Source organism: Alternaria incomplexa, assembly GCF_024043165.1.
Source record: "Alternaria incomplexa strain BMP 0042 chromosome Unknown scaffold_5, whole genome shotgun sequence".
Lineage (NCBI taxonomy): Eukaryota > Fungi > Ascomycota > Dothideomycetes > Pleosporales > Pleosporaceae > Alternaria > Alternaria incomplexa.
In genome coordinates this window covers 454,865-475,097 of record NW_026249854.1, presented here as the reverse complement: position 1 = coordinate 475,097, position 20,233 = coordinate 454,865, and the positions used below count along the sequence as shown (strand labels likewise).

The 20,233-nt window shown below is 54.6% G+C and overlaps 7 protein-coding genes across 7 annotated transcripts; 5 read left to right on the top strand and 2 right to left on the bottom strand.

Moving 5' to 3' along the window:
- Positions 1-11: 11 nt before the first annotated feature.
- Positions 12-1,551, bottom strand: J4E90_004074 (uncharacterized protein; the record flags this gene model as incomplete). The annotated part of the gene is made up of 3 exons (XM_051433640.1): positions 12-103; positions 157-1,244; positions 1,298-1,551. 3 exons carry the CDS (start codon positions 1,549-1,551, stop codon positions 12-14), a joined length of 1,434 nt encoding a protein of 477 aa, XP_051292158.1.
- A 2,329-nt stretch (positions 1,552-3,880) lies between these two features.
- J4E90_004073 (uncharacterized protein) lies at positions 3,881-6,705 on the top strand (the record flags this gene model as incomplete). Its single annotated transcript, XM_051433639.1, has 3 exons — positions 3,881-4,060; positions 4,111-6,578; positions 6,630-6,705. The coding sequence occupies 3 exons, from the start codon at positions 3,881-3,883 to the stop codon at positions 6,703-6,705; spliced, it is 2,724 nt and encodes a 907-aa protein (XP_051292157.1).
- Positions 6,706-8,065: 1,360 nt separating this feature from the next.
- J4E90_004072 (uncharacterized protein) lies at positions 8,066-11,229 on the top strand (the record flags this gene model as incomplete). Its single annotated transcript, XM_051433638.1, has 3 exons — positions 8,066-8,473; positions 8,520-10,417; positions 10,467-11,229. 3 exons carry the CDS (start codon positions 8,066-8,068, stop codon positions 11,227-11,229), a joined length of 3,069 nt encoding a protein of 1,022 aa, XP_051292156.1.
- A 744-nt stretch (positions 11,230-11,973) lies between these two features.
- On the top strand, positions 11,974-13,821 carry J4E90_004071 (uncharacterized protein; the record flags this gene model as incomplete). The annotated part of the gene is made up of 1 exon (XM_051433637.1): positions 11,974-13,821. The coding sequence occupies one exon, from the start codon at positions 11,974-11,976 to the stop codon at positions 13,819-13,821; it is 1,848 nt and encodes a 615-aa protein (XP_051292155.1).
- A 213-nt stretch (positions 13,822-14,034) lies between these two features.
- Positions 14,035-16,345, bottom strand: DUS3 (tRNA-dihydrouridine synthase 3; the record flags this gene model as incomplete). Its single annotated transcript, XM_051433636.1, has 3 exons — positions 14,035-14,122; positions 14,173-16,086; positions 16,134-16,345. The coding sequence occupies 3 exons, from the start codon at positions 16,343-16,345 to the stop codon at positions 14,035-14,037; spliced, it is 2,214 nt and encodes a 737-aa protein (XP_051292154.1).
- A 390-nt stretch (positions 16,346-16,735) lies between these two features.
- J4E90_004069 (uncharacterized protein) lies at positions 16,736-17,580 on the top strand (the record flags this gene model as incomplete). The annotated part of the gene is made up of 4 exons (XM_051433635.1): positions 16,736-16,756; positions 16,898-17,032; positions 17,081-17,181; positions 17,229-17,580. The coding sequence occupies 4 exons, from the start codon at positions 16,736-16,738 to the stop codon at positions 17,578-17,580; spliced, it is 609 nt and encodes a 202-aa protein (XP_051292153.1).
- Positions 17,581-18,149: 569 nt separating this feature from the next.
- J4E90_004068 (uncharacterized protein) lies at positions 18,150-20,022 on the top strand (the record flags this gene model as incomplete). The annotated part of the gene is made up of 3 exons (XM_051433634.1): positions 18,150-18,286; positions 18,332-18,924; positions 18,977-20,022. 3 exons carry the CDS (start codon positions 18,150-18,152, stop codon positions 20,020-20,022), a joined length of 1,776 nt encoding a protein of 591 aa, XP_051292152.1.
- Positions 20,023-20,233: the final 211 nt, after the last annotated feature.

Here is a 20,233-nt window from a genome sequence, read left to right as displayed (position 1 = left end):
ACGCTGGTGATCTAGCACTTGCCGGCCTGCCACATCTTGACAGACTTGACAGTCATGCCGCGCTCGGTGCCCTCGCCCCAGGTTGGGAGCCAGTCATCCTTAGCTATGGAGAGTTAGCATAGTGATCATAGTGTTGCGAGGTGTGTGTGAACATACCATTCCAGAAGTCGCGGACAGCAAAGTCACTGCCATCAACCCAGGGCTTGTTGCCCTCGCCGTCAAAGAACCATCCGTTTTGCGCACCGACGGCGACGTTAAGAATGAGGTAGAACTTCTCGTCGAAAGGCGCGTTCTTGCCGCCCTGCTTCCAGGGGTCCTCGAAGAGAGTGCCGTTGCTGGTAGTCAGACCGTTGAAGCCACCCTTGTTCCATAGCTTGTTCTTCTCATTGAACTTGAAGTACATGACCTGCTTGAGACGGCTGTCGAGGTACAACATGAGGTAGTTCTCAGTCCATTCCATACCGAATGTGTGCCAGCTGGAAGCGAAGTCTGTGCGGCGGAAGAAGGCGGTACCGTGGGTGTTGATGTAGCCGTCGTGCTTGTAGTCGGGACCCCAGTGAAGCGTAGAGGAAACGAAGTCACGACCCTCAGGGTACTTGTACGAGTTACCGCGGAACTCAGCAATGTCGATTTCTCCACTGCGAGGCCATTCACCGTACTTGTCCTCTTCGGGCATCATCCAGATGGCGGGCCAGAGCCAGTCACCCTTGGCTGTCTTTGCCACAACCTCGACGCGGCCGTATTTGATCGACTTCTTGCCCTTGGTGGTCATGCGTGCGGATCGAACAGGAGGAATGATAGTTCCAGTGGTCGAGTTGGAGCGGATACCGCAAGACTTGTAGTCGCTGGATGTGCAAGAGCCGTCGCCGTCTGCCTTGGTGATGTTCAGTGTGTAGCCATTGACGATCTGCTCCTCGGTAATACTGGTCGATTCCGTGGTGAGGGTTGGGACAATGTGAAGACCTTCTGCGTCGACGAAGCTGTTCTTGGGGTCGTTGGTAGTCCAGTCAAACTCTCCGTTTCCGTAGCCGCCAGTCTGGATCTCGTAGCCCCAGTTGGCAGGGTCAATCTTCTCAAAGTTGTCTTCCATGATAAGACATTGCTCAGGTATTTGGGCCTCTTGCACACCAGTGTACATGATGTATCCACTGACACAGAAGCCGATGATGATGAAGCCAAGGGTGATCCAGTTGCCGACCTTGGTCTTCTTCATCCTTGGGTCGTCGACCCATGGCTGCTCACGCCTAACATGGAAATTAGATACAAGTTGACAGCGGGTGGAATGGGTAGTACATACTCTCCCCGTAGCCTGTAGCTTCTGAAGGGTCGCGGTTGTTTCCGTATTTCGGAAGCGCTGATCTGGCTCCCATATATAGGACCGAATGACAGGTTGGAAGGGTTTCTGGGAATGTATGCTCCCTGGTTTGAGGACTCGGGACGCATCCTTTGTGACATGCCGGCAGGAAGGTCTGGGACATCTTGGGAGTGGGCCTGAGGCGGTGCGTCCTCCTCAGGGCTGGCCTTCTTGTTGCGCTTGAAGAAGGAAGGCATTGTCGTACTGTAGAATGAAGGTATCAAAAGCGGAATGGAAATGCCAAAGTGTTAGCGATGGGCAAGGTAGTTTATTGCCGTACGCGACCTCGTCTAAGGAGATTGGAAGAGTACACAAAACAACGCAGGGGACGTTGTTGGGAGCTGAAGTATCGATACCACAAGCCGAGCGAGCGCCGCGCTGAGTATGCGGCACCGATAAATCGATAGTAGGCTCAAGCGGCGTCGGGAAGAGCGAGGTTCACGGATTCCAAAAGCCTAGATTTAGAACATTCAACAGGCTCTAGGCGTATCTGCCGTTCTCGACGTGATGGCTTCTGCAAGTGCAAGGGGCGGGCAGTGCCCATGGCAGTTTCATCCCAGTCGCTTGTTACGGTCTTGGAAATAGTGCACAGTAGCGTGGCTGTTGCTAGCGTTCGTTTAGACGCAGGTACGTCAGGAAAGATGAGATAGGCGCAGAACTAGTGTGACAGCCTTGCAGTCAACGTGCCAGGGGGGAAAGCCACACACCGCTAGGGATACGGAAGGATTTGACCGGCCGTGGCTAGGCTTGTGCTTGAGGCTTGACGTTGGAGAGTTGACTTGGATCTCGGGCGCCACGGCACATCAATCCATGGTTCATGTTTTGTCTAGCGCCCGGTCGATCGCTTTTCAAAACCCGCGCGATCTACACTTGGGTTTTCCACGCTTGTACCCAGAAAAGTGTGGACCTGTAGATGCGCCTCCGTAGCCCTTGATGCAGCCGTCTATGCATTGGCGGGTCAGCCTAGACGCGGCTTGCCAGTATGCAAGCTTCTGATGTTGTATCCTCCCCTCCGTATCTGCACGTTGGTGGCTAAATCCTGCACCTCGGCTTGCTGACCAGAAGCTGTTGATTGAGTTATCGGCGAGCCGGCTAAACGCACTAACCACGACGGGTGTCGCACATCTAGTAGCTCCGCTGCTGCAATCGAACTCTGTTGACTAGCAACTCTGCTGGCTCGAAATAGCCCAGCTGGGCATCGCGTCATGCAAAGTTAAAGAGTTGAGGCAGGAAATCTGTGACGTGTGGCTGATAGTGGCGAGCTGCTTTGTGTGTTGTTCGACATGTAGACGGGGGTACAGGATCAATAGAGGCGGAACAAAGTCCTAATCTTAACCACGGGAGAGTCAGCAAGGGTGCTTATCAAGGGCAACATGCAGTAAGCTGCGCATTGATCATTGGCTTGTTTGCGACGTGGGATTCATCCGCTCCCGGAACGTGGGCATCCTGTAAAAGCAATTTGCAGGGTCTTGTCCCCCTTCTGAGGATGTATACCGCTCGCCCAGAGGTTGTCGGGATGGCGCACGCGTGGGCCAGGACCTCATCTTGGCTTGCAGGACGTCACTGTATTTGCGGCGTAGGGTGCCGGCAAGACTGAGCGGTCCAGCGCTCCAGATGCCCGGTTCGGCGCTGAGCTAGGCGGCCAGCTGTCTCCACTTCCGACCTGACTCTTAATCGCAACGTAGGAGGCTGGCTGGACAGGTCCGCTACGTGACGCCGAGGAGCTGACCGAACGTCGAGAAAAGTAAATTCTCCTCCGGCGGAACGTCAAAAAGTGGTGGCGCACGCCCAGTATAGCAGCGGCTAGGCTAAACCGTTCCACTTAGCTCAGGCACAAGCGTGGGCGTGCAAGGTACCCGAATGCGACAAACAATTGCACATCCCCTTTTGCTTCAGATCTCGATGATGACCCATAGCTTGATGGTGTTGCACCGGCGAAACATATGTTCGTCGATGCTAGTAAGGGAGCCACTGTCCCAACATCGAGGACCACCATGGCCCAGCGGACGGGAGAGCGACCGGGGCGTGCGCTGGCGAAATAATCGATAGATGGAAGGATCGCTAGGTGCAGCTGGCGGTCTGCGCTGCCGCCGATTCTGGATGGTGGTGAATGCGAGATAGCGTTTGTGACAGACGCAGTGACCTTAATCGGGGCATTCGCGTAGCAGGTCTTGTTGAGACTCGAACGTGCTAGACAAGGGGTCTGCCGAACATTCGATAGTGTGTAGCATGAGTGTATCTTTGACCTGGTCGCTAAGGATTGTGGCGGGGCCCTGTTTCGCGTAGTCGGAGAGAATTGTGTAGACACTACCAACTGTGCCGCGTTGATAACCTCTGCTCGTCGACCGCTTCCATTCTCTTTCCAGTCTCTACACACTCGCGCTTTACTGATCTTCGCAGGGCTCCTTGCCCATTCCCTCGTTTCTTGGCTCCGACCACAGCACCTGTCTTTAACAGACTCGTCTGCTCCTTACAATCGCTTACTATCCCTACCGCTCCTCTTAATTCTTTTGACATCCCCTCGGCATGTCTTCCGCCACACCTTCCCACGATGGGGACAGACCCTTCATCCCCTCCAGCAGGCAATCGTTCAGTGGCAGTGTCAATGACTCCTCCCGCTACTCCGTTCCCCAGACACCGACGAGTCGTCCGGCCCTGTCGCGGCCGTTGACCATGAAGATTGACGAAGACTCAAGATACCGTGCCGTAAGTACAAACAACCTCAAGATTGCATAACAATGTCTCACACAACCTAGATCATCAAGCACCTTTACGCCAAGGCATGCTCCATGCGATGGATGACATCCAGTGCCCTGACACCTGGCTCCTGCGAAGGTGTCCTGATCCGAAAGGGTCAAGGAGAATACGTCACAGAACCCGTCGCGGCCAACAAGGACCTTCTCTCGGCAGTAAAGAGGATCAACCCTGGTGTCGCCCTCACCATGAGCACCGATGGTACCCAGGCCATCTTTGATGTCCTCGAGCCCTTCGAGACGGAGTTGATGTTCCAGAACGGCTCCCAGATCCAGATCTTCGAGTCAATGGCAGAGGTCGCTACCTCGAGTACCATCCGCAAGTTCCAATACGCAGCTCTTATCCGCCAGGAGAGGCTCCTCCTTGTATGGCACGATGACCTCGGTGCGATCCTTTCCCAGGCGATGGAGATCGAATCAAGGATCCTGGCCTTGGTTTGGGGTACATCAAAGAACCCCTTCAGTGGTTTCGACAGCGCCATCCAGTCCAGTGCCAACTCCACCCTTGGAGGATCAACCGTCGACTTCGCTATCGACAGCAAGAAGGACGATGTTGAGGTCAATGCTGAGGAGGTTGATGGTGACCTCGAGAAGGCCGAAGGTCCCAAGGAGTCGCTCGCACGTCCTCTCATCTTCACAAGTTCCATCTTCGTCGGTCTTGCCATGGTTTTGATCATCGTCCTCGTCATCGGTCTCGGAAACAAGGCCATCATTCTCCAGACTATGACCGATCACTTCTACCCTCGTATCCTTCTCGTCCTAACCGAGCCACTGTGGATCGCCCTTGGTCTCTTCTTCGTCGTTGTCGTCCTGGGTAACATCTTCGAGGTGTTCGGACCCGTCACTGGTGTCAAGTCCAACAGCCGCTTCCACTCCGCCGTCAAGCCCAACCTTGCCCAGGCACGCGCCATGGGATTCACGCCGTCGACCATCACCATCCAAATGCCCATCTACACCGAGTCCCTTGAGGGTGTCGTCAAGCCCACCGTCGCCAGTTTGCAAGCCGCCATCTCCTACTACGAGTCCCGTGGTGGAACTGCACGCATCTTCATCAACGACGATGGTATGGCCGTCCGATCGGCAGAGGATAACGAGAAGTTCCTGCGATTCTACGAGAACAACAACATTGGATGGGTCTCGCGCCCAAAGCACAACCACGAAGGCTTCGTTCGCCGCGGAAAGTTCAAGAAGGCCTCGAACATGAACTTCGCTCTCAACACCTCCAACAAGGTCGAGGATGTACTTCAAAGCATGGTCGACAACCGTTTCGACAAGGCTGATGGTGATGCTTCGATCTCCGAGGAGGAGGAGCTCGCTCTCTATCACGAGGCTCTCGAACAGGTTCTCACCGCGGACCCCCGCGCGAAGGCTGGCGGTAACATCCGTATGGGTGAAATCATTCTCATTGTCGACTCCGATACCATCGTTCCTGAAGACTGCCTCATGTACGGTGCCGCCGAAATGTACCTGTCGCCCGAAGTCGCCATTGTTCAGCACGCCACTGGTGTCATGCAAGTCTCTTGGGATTACTTCGAGAACGGTATCACGTACTTCACTAACCTCGTCTACACCGCCATCCGCTTCTCAGTCGGTAGCGGTGAAGTCGCACCCTTTGTCGGTCACAACGCCTTCTTGCGATGGCAAGCTGTCCAGTCCGTCGGCAACCCTCCGGAAGATGACGGCTACGTCTGCTTCTGGTCCGAGAGCCACGTGTCCGAGGATTTCGATATCGCGCTTCGTCTCCAGATCAAGGGTAACATTGTCCGCTTGGCCAGTTACCACGGTCGTGGTTTCAAGGAGGGTGTGTCTCTTTCCATCTTCGACGAGTTGGACAGATGGGAGAAGTACGCGTACGGTTGCAACGAACTGGTCTTCAACCCTGTGCACACCTGGTTGTGGAAGTCCCCCTTCACCAAGCTCTTCCGCACCTTCATCTTCTCCAACATCCAGCTGTCGTCCAAGATCTCCATCTGCGGTTACATCTTCTCCTACTACGCTCTCGGATCGGCCGTTCCCCTCGGTTGCCTCAACTACTTCCTGGTCGGATGGCTCAACGGTGATCTCGACAAGTACTATGTCGAATCGTGGAAGATCTTCATCGTCCTGCTCATCGTGTTCAACGGAATGTCCAACGTCTGCTTCGCCATTATGCGCTACCGTATCGGTGAGGCCAGTCTACTGGGTGCCTTCTTCGAGAACCTCAAGTGGATGCCCTTCTTCATGATCTTCTTCGGTGGTGTCTCGTTCCACATCCTCCTCGCCATTTGCTCCCACATGTTCTGTATCGACATGAGCTGGGGTGCCACAGCCAAGGAAAAGGACAACTCCAACTTCTTCGCCGAGCTGCCCAAGATCTGGAAGCGCTTCAAGTGGATGTACATGATCATGATCCTCATGATCGGAGGTATGATCTACCTCGGATGCTTCGCTCCCCACGGCTGGGAGATTACCGGTCTGACTGCCGTTCTGCCGTAAGTACCCTCCTACTCCGATATCATTAACATTTCGCTAACCATCCCTAGTTGGGCCGTAACGGTTATCATGCACTGCCTGTTGCCCATCGTACTGAACCCGTCATTGACGGTCTTCAACTACTAGTTGGGTCATGACTGGATGTATTTTCCTTTGTTCGATTCACCTGTTGCGGCGTTGGGAATTGGAAGCCAGTTGGCACCATGGATCGGGATACATAGAGCGGGTCATCGCATCATGGAGGGCACCATTCCCTTGTCGGCGTTGGTTCTAGAGTTGTATGACCTACTTTACAGGTTAATTTCTAATCTCGTTACAAAAATGACAGTTCTTCCGCCTACACATGCTCACCGCTTGATGACTATGCTCCCGGCGATATGCATGGAGGAGTCGCATTGGTTCCGTATGATTTCGCCGAGTTGGGGTCGTGTGAGAGGCGATGGCGATGAGATGGAAGGAGTTGCGGAGGTGTGGTGTTACCTGGGGGCGTGATGGCAGCTGCGTGCTCTTCATACGGCAGTCGCGGGCGGGCTGGCGGTGGAAAGCGTAACACGGCGCAACTTGGACCGCGCACCAGGCCATCAAGCCACAACTCACTACCGTCACCACATGGCCATTCCTAGCCATTCACAACACCACATAACCGAACAGATTTCAGCCCATCGCGAAACCCCAATCAGCATGAAGTCGATCCTCTCGACACAGCTGCGCTCTGACCGGGGTTCCCGTCGCGGCTTGCGCTTTCCTACCTGGCCAGTTGAGGCAGCACCATTCAGATGATAGCACACCACACCTCGCCATGGATCTAGATGCTACGGTCGGCGTGCACATCGACGATATGTGCAGTCTCTTCAGCGACGGCGTTTTCTGCCGCGCCTGTCTCAACGCACTTGGTTTAGAATGAGAGTACTGTGCATGCAGCGATGCGAAAGACATCTGAAGGGATATCCGCATGATGCGACTATGGTAATGAACAGATAGTAAACAAGCCGATGCATACATCGGTACGGGGTGTACATTGTGAGTTGTGGAGATGGCGGTTCTGTAGAGATCTACCTGATGCGACACAGATTCTGTCATGGCCCGGTGCGATTACAAGGTAGCCGGTAGCCGCCTGGGGCTACATGCCAGCTGAGGATGCACGGCAATTTCCTGCAGTAGGAAGCGGACATCCAACGACACGCGTAACTTTGGTATCGCGCACGTTAGGGCAAGGGCGATGTTTGCGCGAAACGAGGGATACGCGTGTTTGACGGGTGTAAGAGGTAGTTTGGTCGAACAGCGCTCACTGGCGATCTGGTGGGCTGTGGCCCCTCTACGTCAGCTGTGGTGGGGTAAGCTCAAGCAAGACCAGCCACTGAAACATGCCACTAGCAACATTCACATAGACACCGGTGTACACAACGCACCCCTCTCTCCTCGACCTACAACCTCTTCCTAGACTGTTCCGTGCATATCAACAAGAGTATACGAAATCACGAGCACGATGCCGCAAATCAGCGACATCTGGCTGCCATGCCTCATCGTAATGGTGTTGTGGGCGCGCCCCACGGCAGCTTTCGGTGCGGGCAACATTGCAAGCCTGAGCGCCATTGAGGGACAGAACTGGCGCCATGGAGATATCGAAGATACCCTACTCACTCTGCTTATCAGCGGCCAGACGGGCAAGAAGTTCAGCAAGATGGATGTCAAGCGTGTCTACTTTGGCAACTGGCTGCGCGACTACTCCCAGGCCGTCGATGTCGGCACTGTCAAGATGGTCTCTGCAGAGGCTATCCGCATCCTCCTCTGGGTGCTCGGCTTCATGAGCTTCGGCTACGGAACCAAGGAGTTCGAGGTCACCCGCGATCGCCTTGGTTGCTACAGACCTGAAGAGCACATTGACAACCCCAAGGTCAGTACACCGCTTTATTGCTCAAGCCATGATACTGACTATTCAGGACTACGCCGACAACCTCGATGCCCGCGACTACGACCGCCGCCTGCGAGGCCCCGTTGACGAGAGACGCGAGCTCAGCGTCGACGAGCGAACCGGCCTGAAGAACTACATCGCTTCCGAAGACTTGGGTATCACAACATCGGCTGGCATGGTCCGCGACCTGCTTCGGCGTTGCATCGACCTGGGACGTCGCTCACGAGGAAAGGGTCCCGACTTCTACGAAGCCTTGAGGCTGCTTGGTACTGCGACCCACTGTCTAGAAGACTACTCTGCCCACTCCAATTATGTCGAGCTTGCCTTGATTGAACTCGACGAAGACAACCGGGGCATTTTCCCCCACGTCGGAAGGAACGCCCTGTTCGATGTCCGCGCCGCTGGAAAGCAGGTATACCCCATCATCACAGGCACATTCGGTGGCGTCGACTTTTTGCACTCGGTCTGCGGTGAGATTACCGACAAGGCTACACAGTCCGAGCTGCAGGAACTTGAAGGCGCAATTGCCAATGCCGACAGGAATGAGAACAAGAGCAAGATCCAAGAGCTCCTTGCTAAGCTCCCAGACGGCATCTTTGGTGGCAAAGACGAAGCTGGTAAGGCCGAGGAGCTTGCCGACAACTCCAACGCTGCTGCGATGGGCAACATCCAGATCACCCCTAAGGAGCCTGAGGCATTTACTGAGCAGATTGGAGAGCTAGTCAAGCAGATCTACCCCATCATGGAGTTCCACGATGAAATCATGCAGTCCATCACCGAATTCATTGAGAAGATCCCAATTCTGCCAGATCTGATCGAGGAGGTCCAGAGCCAGGTCACTATCTTCGTCTTCAGTCTTCTTGCTCCCTACGTTCTGCCCATTCTTAGCCAAGTCAAGTCTGAGCTTGAGACGGGATCCAGCGAAGTCATTGCAAGCTCTCGTGAGAAGCAACACATCGTCTTCAATGACGATGACTGTACCGACCCGACCCACAGCATGCTTTCCAAGGATCATTTCTCCAACGTGCTCAACGAGCCTGCTGGTCGCGTAGCATCTGCCGTGCTGAGCTGGGCTGTTCCGCAAGTCGTCCAGTGCTGGGACGGTGAGGCCGACCCTGAGGAAACCATTGACCGCATCATCAAGGGCGTGTTCCACCACCCTGCGGTTGCTGCGGCAGAGAGAAATCATGGAGGACGGGGTGATCGCGGGGTCCAGGAATGCCACCAAATCATGTTTGACACGGTTGGAAAGTGGTGGAGCTCCAAGGACAGGCGCGCACAAGAGGAGTTCCGTGATCAGCTCAGTCGGGACGGCGTACAGAACCTCCGCAACCACAAGGAGAACGTGCACGACAAGGGCCATGGTTGTGGCAAACCTCTGGGTATGGCCAACAACTTCGGCTCTTCCGGCGGACAAGGTGGTGTCAACCCACAGATCCAGCAGGCCTCTGACCATGTTGGCAAGCTCGCAGGCGAAGCCGTTGGTGGTGGCGCCCTAGGCGGCCTTGTCGGTGGTCTTGTTGGCGGCATCGGCGGCTCTCTGCTTGGTGACGCTTTTGGTGGAAAGGAAAAGAAGAGCCACAAGGAGGAGAGCTACGGTCAAGACGGCTCTTACACTCAGTCCTACTCAGAGACTGGTCATCACCAGGCATCTTCGTATGGCGACAACGATCGCTATGGCCGCGCCGAGTACGAGCAGACACAATACCCGAGTGGTGGGCGTCGCGAGGAGTACTCTCGTCAGGAACGGGACGACCGTGGCGGATCCTACAGCTACGAACAGCGTGTCGAGACTTCGAGCTACAGCAACACCGGTGGATATGAGCGTCGCGAGGAGCGTCGCGTCCAGCACGGCGATCAATGGCGCTCCGAAGAAACACGCGAAGGGATCGATCGGTCTGGAGAATACTACTCCGAGGAGAAAGAGTAAATGTGTTTTACGAGTTGTACCGATCCCAGGCTAACAGATGTGCAGACGACGTGGTAAGTCCAAGAAACACTCCGATGACGACGATTCGAACGATTCGGGCGGCGAAGATTCATACGAGAAGCGGATGAAGAAGGAGCGCAAGAAGCGTGAGAAGGAGGAGAAGAAGCGCCATAAGCACAAGAAACACGGCAGTGGCGATGACGATTCGGATGATGCTGACAAGCGTCGATCAGGATCTGGTGAACATAGGCATCGCTCTCGCTCCCGTGAGCATGAACACCGTCGCAAGAAGAGCGGCAGCCGCTCGCCCCAGCGCCAGTCTGGAGGATACTCGCAAGGCTACGGCCAAGAGCAGCGCTACGGCGAGCAGTCAGGCTACGGTCGTGAAGAGCCATCCAGGTACGGACGTCAGGAGTACGGCGGAGATGCTGGAGGCTACGGCCGTCAGCAACCGCAGTATGGTGCTGACTCTTATAGCACTGGCGGATACGGTCGTCAAGAGGAGTCTGGATATGGCCGTCGCCAGGAAGAGTCGAGCTACGGTCGTCAAGAGTACGTTGGCGAATCTTCTCACCGGGGCTACGGTACTGACCCTTACAGATCCAGCGGATACGGTCGTTCGGAGGGCCTCGAATACGGTGGTGAGCGTCCTGATCAATCTTACGGCGCCTCTGGCGTCCCCGGTGGTTTCGGTGAAGAGACTCAAGGTTATGGCCGCCGCCGTGACGATGAAGACGAATATGGCCAGCGAAGGCAGGAGTATGGCTCCGGTGGTTATGGTGAGGAGGGGTATGGAAGGCGTTACTAGACATGACGTCTTTTCCGCGGGGTCTTAACGTGGCTTGGGGTTGCTGGGCCGTGTCCGGAGCACCATGATGACTATGCTGTAGTACCTGCATGAACCGCCCAACTCAGCCGATAGACTCGCCAATATGAACATCATCGTGGCTGACATCACCAATACGCTTAGTTATACAGTAGCTTCTACAGTGAACCGTTTGATTATGCGCTTGAACTATGCTATCCTCATATAGAGTGAACGGGCCTCCTTATGGACGGGAACTGGAATGCAGATGATGATGTGTGCAAATGAGCTTTGCACCCTGCAACAGTACATGCGTTATAACTTTCAAGAGTATCTAGCAGTCCAGATGTCGGTGCCGGGGAGGAGGAAGCAGCATTCCACTTCATCTCATCAGTGACACTTTCATGACGTGCCATAGCAACGCTGGAGTAAAGCAGGAGACCGTGTGAAAGGAAAGATATGTTTGGTCAGATACAAGAAGTGAAAATGGTTCGTGGGTGTCTACCAGACTTTCCGGGTGAGCAGAGGAAACCCATCTGTGCAGATGATGTACTGCGGATGGAGAGGGTGCGGATGAGAAGTGGATCCGACACAGGTGAGCGTTGCGGCGGAGAAAACGCGCTAGTGCCGAGCTGGGACCAGCTAGATTCCCAATGTTCAGCGACTCGTAAAGACGCGACAAGTCGACCAATTCCGCTTCGCTGTACTCGCCTTTCTTCTGCTTCTGCTTGCGTCGCATCGCGCATAATGACGAGCATCGACGACCTCTTTAAAAGCGCAAACGGTTCGGCAAAGCGCAAGTTCGAGAACCCAAACGAAGCCGACCCGACCCAATCCTACAAATCTGCAAAGCTGGATGCAGATGGCGATGTCAAAGCCCCAGCGCAAGCCTCGGTAGCTGACGAAGATGACGACGACGAGGCTGGCCCCTCGTTACCGCCCGACTTCGAGGACGGGCCCGGCGACGACGACGAAGGACGCTTCTTTGGCGATGGCCTGGACGAGAATGCGCGGGACGCCATGGAGTACATCGATGCGCAAGACGGCGATGGAGCTATAGGCGAAGAGAAATACGACGTGCCGTGGGTGCGCAAGCTGGCGCTCAACTTTGAGAAGAAGGTCAACAAGAACGCATCGCTGCGCGCAAAGTACGAGGACGACCCCACCAAATTCATGGAGTCGGAAGGCGATCTGGACGAAGGCATCAAGGCGCTCAGCATACTGTCGGAGCACCCGGAGCTATACGAAGAGTTTGCGAAAAGCACAGCGGCGTCCAAGTTGGTGGAACTACTGGCGCATGAGAACACAGACATCGCAATCGCAGCGATCGAGATGGTCTCGGAGCTCACAGACGAAGACGTTGGAGGGGAGCAAGAACAATGGGATGCGCTCGTCACCGCCTTCATGGAGGCCGACCTGCTCAGCCTGCTCGTATCCAACTTCTCCCGCTTCGACGAGACCGACGAAGCCGACGCATCGGGCGTCTACAACTCCCTCAGCGTCATCGAGAACCTCCTATCACAACCCACATACACAGACATAATAGGCAGGGAGACAGCTCTGCTAAAGTGGCTACTGGACAGGATACAGAAGCCCGAGAAACCCACAACACAGAACAAACAATATGCCTCCGAGATCCTCTCCATCCTCACACAATCTTCGCGACCGAACCGAAACCACGTAGCCGACGCAAACGGTGTCGAAATCTTCCTCACAAACCTCGCGCCGTACCGAAGAGACGACCCAGAAAAGGACAGCAACGAGGAGGAATACATGGAGAACCTGTTCAACTGCCTCTCGTCAGTAACAGAAGAGCCTCTTGGAAAAGCCAAGTTCCTAGAAGCAGAAGGTGTAGAGCTCTGTCTCCTCTTCGTCCGCGACGGCAAGACCAGCAAGAGCCGCGCCCTGAAAGTACTAGACCACGCCTGCGGCTACGCAGAAGAAACAACACCACCACAAACCAACGGCAATACAAGCGCAAAAGGCAAAGAAGCCGCAGCAGAAGTCCCCGAAGCCACAAACAGCGCCACAGCCGTCTGCACCAAACTCGTCGACAGCCGCGGCCTAAAACCTCTCTTTAGCACCTTTTCCAAAACGAAAAAGTCACACGACCCCCAGCAAACCGAACATATACTCGGCATCTTCGCCTCACTCCTCCGCTCCTTACCGGGCAACTCCGATACCCGTTTCCGCCTCCTAGCCAAGTTCCTCGAGAAGGACTACGACAAGATACACAAACTGGTTGAATTGCGCAGAGGCTACGTTACCCGGTTATCTGCTTTCGATAGCAAGTTAGCAGAGAAGAAGAAGGCGTTGCGGATAAGCGGGAAAGATGAGCTAGAGGCTTTTGAGCTGGAGAATATTCCAGACCGGTTGAGTGAGGGGCTGTATTGTCTGGAGAGGATCGATGCTGTATTGGCCTGGTTGGTTGCTGAGGACGGGGGTGCCAAGGTGGCTATTGAGAAGGCACTGGCGGAGAGGGACGAAGGACTTGGAGACGTCAAGAGGACGTTGCAAGCGCAGCTCGATGGCGTGATGGCAGTTGAGCCAGCGGAGAGGGAAATGTTGGAGACGCTTGTGGGATTTTTGGTGTAGATATATTACGGAAGCAAACGCACGGGATGAATGTTTCTGGTATTCAAATATGACTTTTCCATGCGAAGCCCTATAGAGGCATCTACCGAGACCTGAAGACTTGAAAGATATCTATGCAAATGCATCGAAGTCGCCACGCTATTCTGCTCCTCAACCAATGCATGTACGCAGCAGCTCCCCATAACAATATGTATCCTTCATTTCACCCAAGCTCTAACCCTCCGCCTCGATCTCATAAGCGTTGGACTTATGTTTAGGCTCAAACTTGAAATTAGGGTGAGCAGGACCCAAGAACATCTCACTGCAAATACGTTAGCTAAGACCCCTTCCTACATCACAAGAAGAACATACCTGAGCTTGATCCAGTCCGTGTAGTGCTCGCTAGCCATCAACGTCTCCAGGTCATTCCTACCCTTGAACCTCGGGGGACGATCCTGGATGTTCGGGGGCAAGTGTTCCAATAGACCAACCGGCACATAGCGATGCGCAAAGCTTAGCCATTCAAGGAGGAAACGACGAGTCGTGCCAATGCCCATCTCATCAGAACCCCAAGTCTGCAGACCGTACTTGGTAAACTTCTCGATATAGGAAAGGCGCTCCGATGCAGACTTGTCAAGGTACTGGCCCTTTTCAATCTCTTCGAAGAGCCAGGGCTTGATGAGTGCGCCACGACCGACCATGACGGTGTCAACCTTGGCGTTTTCCAGATGGTTGTAGTAGTCCTCGTGCGAGTAGCAGTCGCCGTTGCCGACAAAGTAGACATGGCCGCCGTTTGCGAGGTCACGGGGATCAGCTTCGGCGGCGGTGTCCGTTTTGGCCGCCTGTTCTTTACGGAGTCGGTTGATGAGGGCAGAGCATTCGGCGATGTAGGACCAGTCTGCGCTTCGAGAGTATCGCTGCTGCTTACTCCTGCCGTGGAGGGTAACGGCTGCGATACCCGAGAGACCCTTTCCAGACTCTACGGCTTCGTGGCCGCCAAGTACGAGTCGCTTGATGAGCTTTTGCGCGGTCGGGTGGTTGTCCTTGGTACCCATGCGGATCTTGACGGTGATGGGGACCTCCTTGGATACATAGGTCATTCCACGGAGGATACTCTCCAGTTTTGCCTCGCTATCGAGTAGTGCGGAACCACTTCCCTTCTCACAGACGAGGTTGATGGGGCATCCGCAGTTGAGATCGATAGCGCGCAGCTTCGGGCAGTATTCAGTCAGTACTTCAACCGTCTTGGTGGCCAGCCATGGCTTGTTCGCCGCGATTTGTGCGCCGAACTTGAGATCAGTCGAGTTGTCGTAGCCCTGGACAACAGTGTTCTTGCCCAAGAACTTTGGAGGGGTTACCTCAGATTCGTGGGCTTTGAGAAGTGGCCATTCGCCCTTGTCACCTTGGATCAATGGCATACCCATGGCCATCTCACTCCAAGTCACTTGGCAGCCAAAATCCACGCAGAGCCGGCGGTACGGCATGTTGCCTTGAGTGGTGAGGGGTGCGAGCATTGGTGTCTCGGGTCCGTAGTAGAGCCTACGCTTCTCTGATGGCCTGAAGGGCGCCTCCACAAACTCCGCTCTGCGCGCCTCCTTCTCCTCCTTGAGAACGTCCATGTCCATCTGAGCTGCATCGAACATTTCTCTTTCGTTGCGAGCATTGGTCTCGATCCATTGCAGGTACTGGTCAGAGCGCGGGGTCCCAATCTTCCGTCTCGATAAACCAATCTTGATATCCTTTGGCACGATGTTGACCACTTCAGCCTCTGCTTCTTCGTCGAAGCTGGAGAACTCGGATTTCCGGTCAGCATCTTCTTTCAGGACTAATTCTTTCCGGCCGTCTTCTAGGGTGCGCTCTTCGGAATGGCTACCGACGAATCGACACTTCCAGCCAAAGTGACAGAATCCCTTGACGGCATAGACTGGACATTGACCATCGAAGGTAGTAAGATCTTCTCGTCGACCGTCCTTGAGGTACTTGCGGATATCGTGTTCGAACTTGCACTTCTCGCCAAACGGACACTCCTTGGGTGAGAATTCATTGTAGGCTGCGCGAGTACCACAGAGCGGTATCTTGTCGCGCGAGCTGCCGAAAGTGCGGCTGGTGTTTTGGCCCTTTTGCTTTTTGTCTTTCTTGTTGTTCTTGCCCTTTCTGGGGCCATCGCGAGCATCAGTCTTTGGTAGGCCTTCAGATTTGTGCTCAGCATCGGCGCCCTCAGCTGCATCGTCGTCAATGACTCTGTCCTTGGTGGCGGCCTTGTTGTTATCCAGTCGTATCAGGAATCTGATGTTCTTAGCATGCGAATTACTTCAAGCGGGTGGCGCATGTACTCTGCCTTGATGGGTGCGACACCCTTGACTCGCTTCACAGAAGTATCCGCATCCTCAATGTCTTGACTGCTAGTCCTGTTCCTCTTCTTGGGGCTCGCAGGTGGTTCGGACTGCACATCGACTGTACCATTGCCGCCATTGATGCCATTGGAGACAGCACCGTCTGGGGCCGAATGGTCGGGCTCGAGCTTGGTTCCTTCACCTGTCGTCATCTTATGCAAGAAAGGTGGCCAGGCTGAGAATAGGCGTGCGTGGTTGGCGTTGCTGCTCAAAAGAGAAAAGCACTCGCTCAAATTGTGAGGGCGAATGCGGCTAGAAGAGGCTAGACCGGCGGCCCATGCGCTAGTGAGCAAGTTGGGAAAGCTGCGATCATACGTCACAGCCAGGCACTTGCGGCTCCCCTACATCACATCGCGTTTCCCGTTCCCACTTTCACATCAACCCTCCTGCAATCCTTTCCGGCCCTCCGCACGATTCTTATCTTCCTGCTGGTCCTTTGCACGCACACGCAAGCCAGCTCCTCCCAGATCCATTGTTGATTCAGCTCAACCCCGCTCCCACACAAACACACACACACCAGACAATAATACCACGTAGCCATCATGACGCTCTACTACAGTCTGGTAAGCAGCCCCTCTCCTTGCAGGAAAGCAGCGATCGAGAGAGATGCCAATGGTGTCGTCTCGTCACTGCTCGCGTGCTCGCCTACGCGCCTTACCTGACAACCGCGTATGTGGCCTTTGTGCTAACCCTCCATCTTCTAGGTCTTCCTCCTCCTGGTGACGGAGATGCTCATCTTCTGCGCCCTCATCGTCCCTCTGCCCTTCACATGGCGCCGCAAGCTCTTCACCTTCATATCGGAGAGCCCTATAATAGCAAAGCTGCAATATGGCATGAAGGTATGGGAGTCACTGTATTCAAGTGGAGGACCCGTCTGACATGCGTAGATTACGTTCATCTTCATCCTGATCCTGTTCATTGACAGTGTCAACCGCGTATACCGCGTGCAGATTGAGCTCTCTGGCTCAGACGACCAGGGCCGCGGATCGTAAGTCAGAGTACCCTACCTACAAAGTGCTGTACTAACGACACAAGAAGCGTTGCTGCTGGAGGCATCGAGCGCATGGAGGTCCAGGCCCGCAAGTTCTACTCGCAGCGCAACATGTACCTTTGCGGTTTCACCCTCTTCCTGTCGCTCATCCTCAACCGTACCTACGTCATGATCCTCGATGTTCTCCGTCTCGAGGAGGAGGTCAAGACCCTCAAGGGCGACCCCAGCACCAAGAAGGGCTCTTCGCTGAAGAACGTTGGTGGTGCTGGCGAGGTTGGAGCTCTCAAGGAGGAGCTTGCTGCCAAGGACCGCGACATGGCGAACCTGAAGAAGCAGGTTGAGAACATGCAGAAGGAGTACAACCGCATGGGCGACCAGGTCTCTGGCAAGCAGTAGACGCGTACGAATGGCTTCGAACGGACACGGAATGCAGGCTACGGCTATCCTGTAGGACGGCAGGCGCACGCCCGGGAGAGGTCGTCACTACAATTGTACTTTCAAAGTTGAAGTTTCAAGGGCTCTATGCTGGTGGATGCCACGCATACGACTATTTTATCTTTGTCCTCTGGGTGTTGCGGTGTGGTAACTAGTTTTGAGGGGGAAGGAGAGCTACAGTGCTGACGTAACTTTCGCATATGGCTCAGCAGCAATAGACAGTAAACACGATTGAATTCATATGCTCTTTGATCAGTATCGGACCTTGTTCGGAAAGCTTCTTCTGTTGTTGCTTACGTTGGGACCTTCGGACGTCTTGGACCTCGGGAGCTTGCGCGATGACAAAACACCCCAACTAGTAGCATGTGAAAGCTAGCGCAGTGCTTCAGGTATCCCGAGCACTTGAGGCTTATCAAGATTCCACATAAAGGCAGTGGAGGAGCATACAAGCGTTTACCAGTGTTACCTAAGGCCCAATTGCATATCGCTTCAGCTTCACTTGCCATTGGTTCCGTGCAGCCACAGCCAAGATGTCGGGAAGCAGCCAGACATCCCCGCGCTTCTTCAACTATCCGCGCCCCAAACCTCACGACGCGCCATACAAGGCCCCGCCGCCCGGAAAGAACCCCGTAGTCAAGGGCGCCTTGCTGCACTATCTTTCCAACCTGTTAGTCAATCCACCATTCTTTTGTCACCAAGCTAACAGCTCCAGAGTCGCGACTGTACCGCTAGTCCCTGGCATCCTGTGGAGCAATGCCGGCTTCAGCTCCTTGCGAGAATGCAGGCAACTCGACGGCATTGACCCGCGCTATGATCCCACCGTAATCCCGCTGCCTGAATCCGACGATGCTCCCCTCAACTACACAGACAAATCCAACTTTCGCGCACCGTCCTCGCACGCGTCCTCCAACCGATTCCACTCGATCAAAGACTTCCACGATGCCTACTCGAGCGGCACACTTACACCGACCGACGTAGTAGAACACATCCTGCCCCTCATACGCAGAGATGTTGCGCAGCGCTCGCCCTATTCGACGGCCTTCATGGACAGCAAAGTAGACATGGTCAGACAAGCTGCCGAAGCCTCCACGCAACGGTACAAGCAGGGGCAGCCATTGGGTATACTAGATGGCGTGCCGTTCGGAGTCAAAGACGATCTTAAGGTCACGGGATATAAGCATTATGTCGGCACCACTTATGACTACAGCCACGGGGGAAACAAGGAAACGAGCTGGTGTGCGAAGATGCTTGAGAAGGAAGGCGCGGTCTTGGTCGGGACGCTGACTATGCATGAGATGGGAATGGGTGAGTGGAAGCGTCGGTTCTGTGGTTTCATGGAAGATACTGACTGATCTAGATACCACAAACAACAACCCTAACTGGGGCACACCGCGGAACCCATACAACTGTTCATACTATCCCGGAGGCTCATCGGGAGGCGCTGCGTCTGCAGTAGGACATGGCCTTATACCCTTTGCTATTGGATCAGATGGAGGTGGCTCAGTCCGAATTCCCAGCAACTACTGTGGTCTATATGGTCTGAAGCCATCGCACTCCCGTGTCTCCGTCGCGCCCATGCCAGACGCCGGGAAATCCGTCACCGTTCGCGGGCCCCTCGCAAGCAACATGTCAGATCTCGAGATCGCATACCGCGTGCTCGCTCAGCCCGACCCATCAACATACCCCTCATCGCTATTCAACCCACCCAAGAAGCACACTGGGTCTCGAAACAAAGTACTGGGTGTATACAAAGCCTGGATCGACCGCGCAGACCCTCCAGTACAGGAGGCCTGTCAATCAGCCTTGCGGTACTTCGAGTCAGAACAGGGATACCAAATTGTCGATATCAGCATCCCGCTGCTAACAGAGGGTCAACTTGCTCACGCAATGACTATTATGGCCGAAGGCGCAGCAGGACACAGGACGTCCATCTACGACCTCACGCCCGCCAACAGGATTCTCATGAGTGTGGCGAAACAGACCCCAGCAACTGACTTTCTGCTTGCCCAGCGTCTGCGCAACGTTCTCATGGAACATCTTGCCGACCTTTTCCGCAAACATCCTGGCCTCATCATCGTCACGCCCACGACGCCAAACGCGGGCTGGCCTATTGATGAAGCTGAACTTTCACATGGGGTGACGAACGGCAACATGCAAATCAGGAACATGGAGTATGTGTGGTTAGCGAACTTCACAGGAATCCCCTGCATACAATTCCCTATTGCATATGTGGATGGCGTAAAGGGCACTGGCAAGGTCCCGATCGGGCTGAGTGGGAACGGAGAGTGGGGAAGTGAAGATGCGCTGATTGAGTTTGGGTTTGATGGAGAGCAGTGGCTGCTTGATGGATATAAGGGTGGGAAGGTCATGCCAGAAGGATGGGTGGATGTCATGAAAGCTTAGGAGAGCGAATCAACTTTAGGGCATGAATAAACACCGCTTGGCTGCCTTGTCAAGGTGTGTTTGGGATTCGTTCTCCATTAACATACCAAATCCGTTCTCTTACCTCCTCCTGTTCTGACGGTACTCTATCTGATTGATCCAGGGAATGGATATGACTATCCAACACCTCTGGTTCCAGTAGCCGGTGTGGATGCTTGATATACTGGGACAT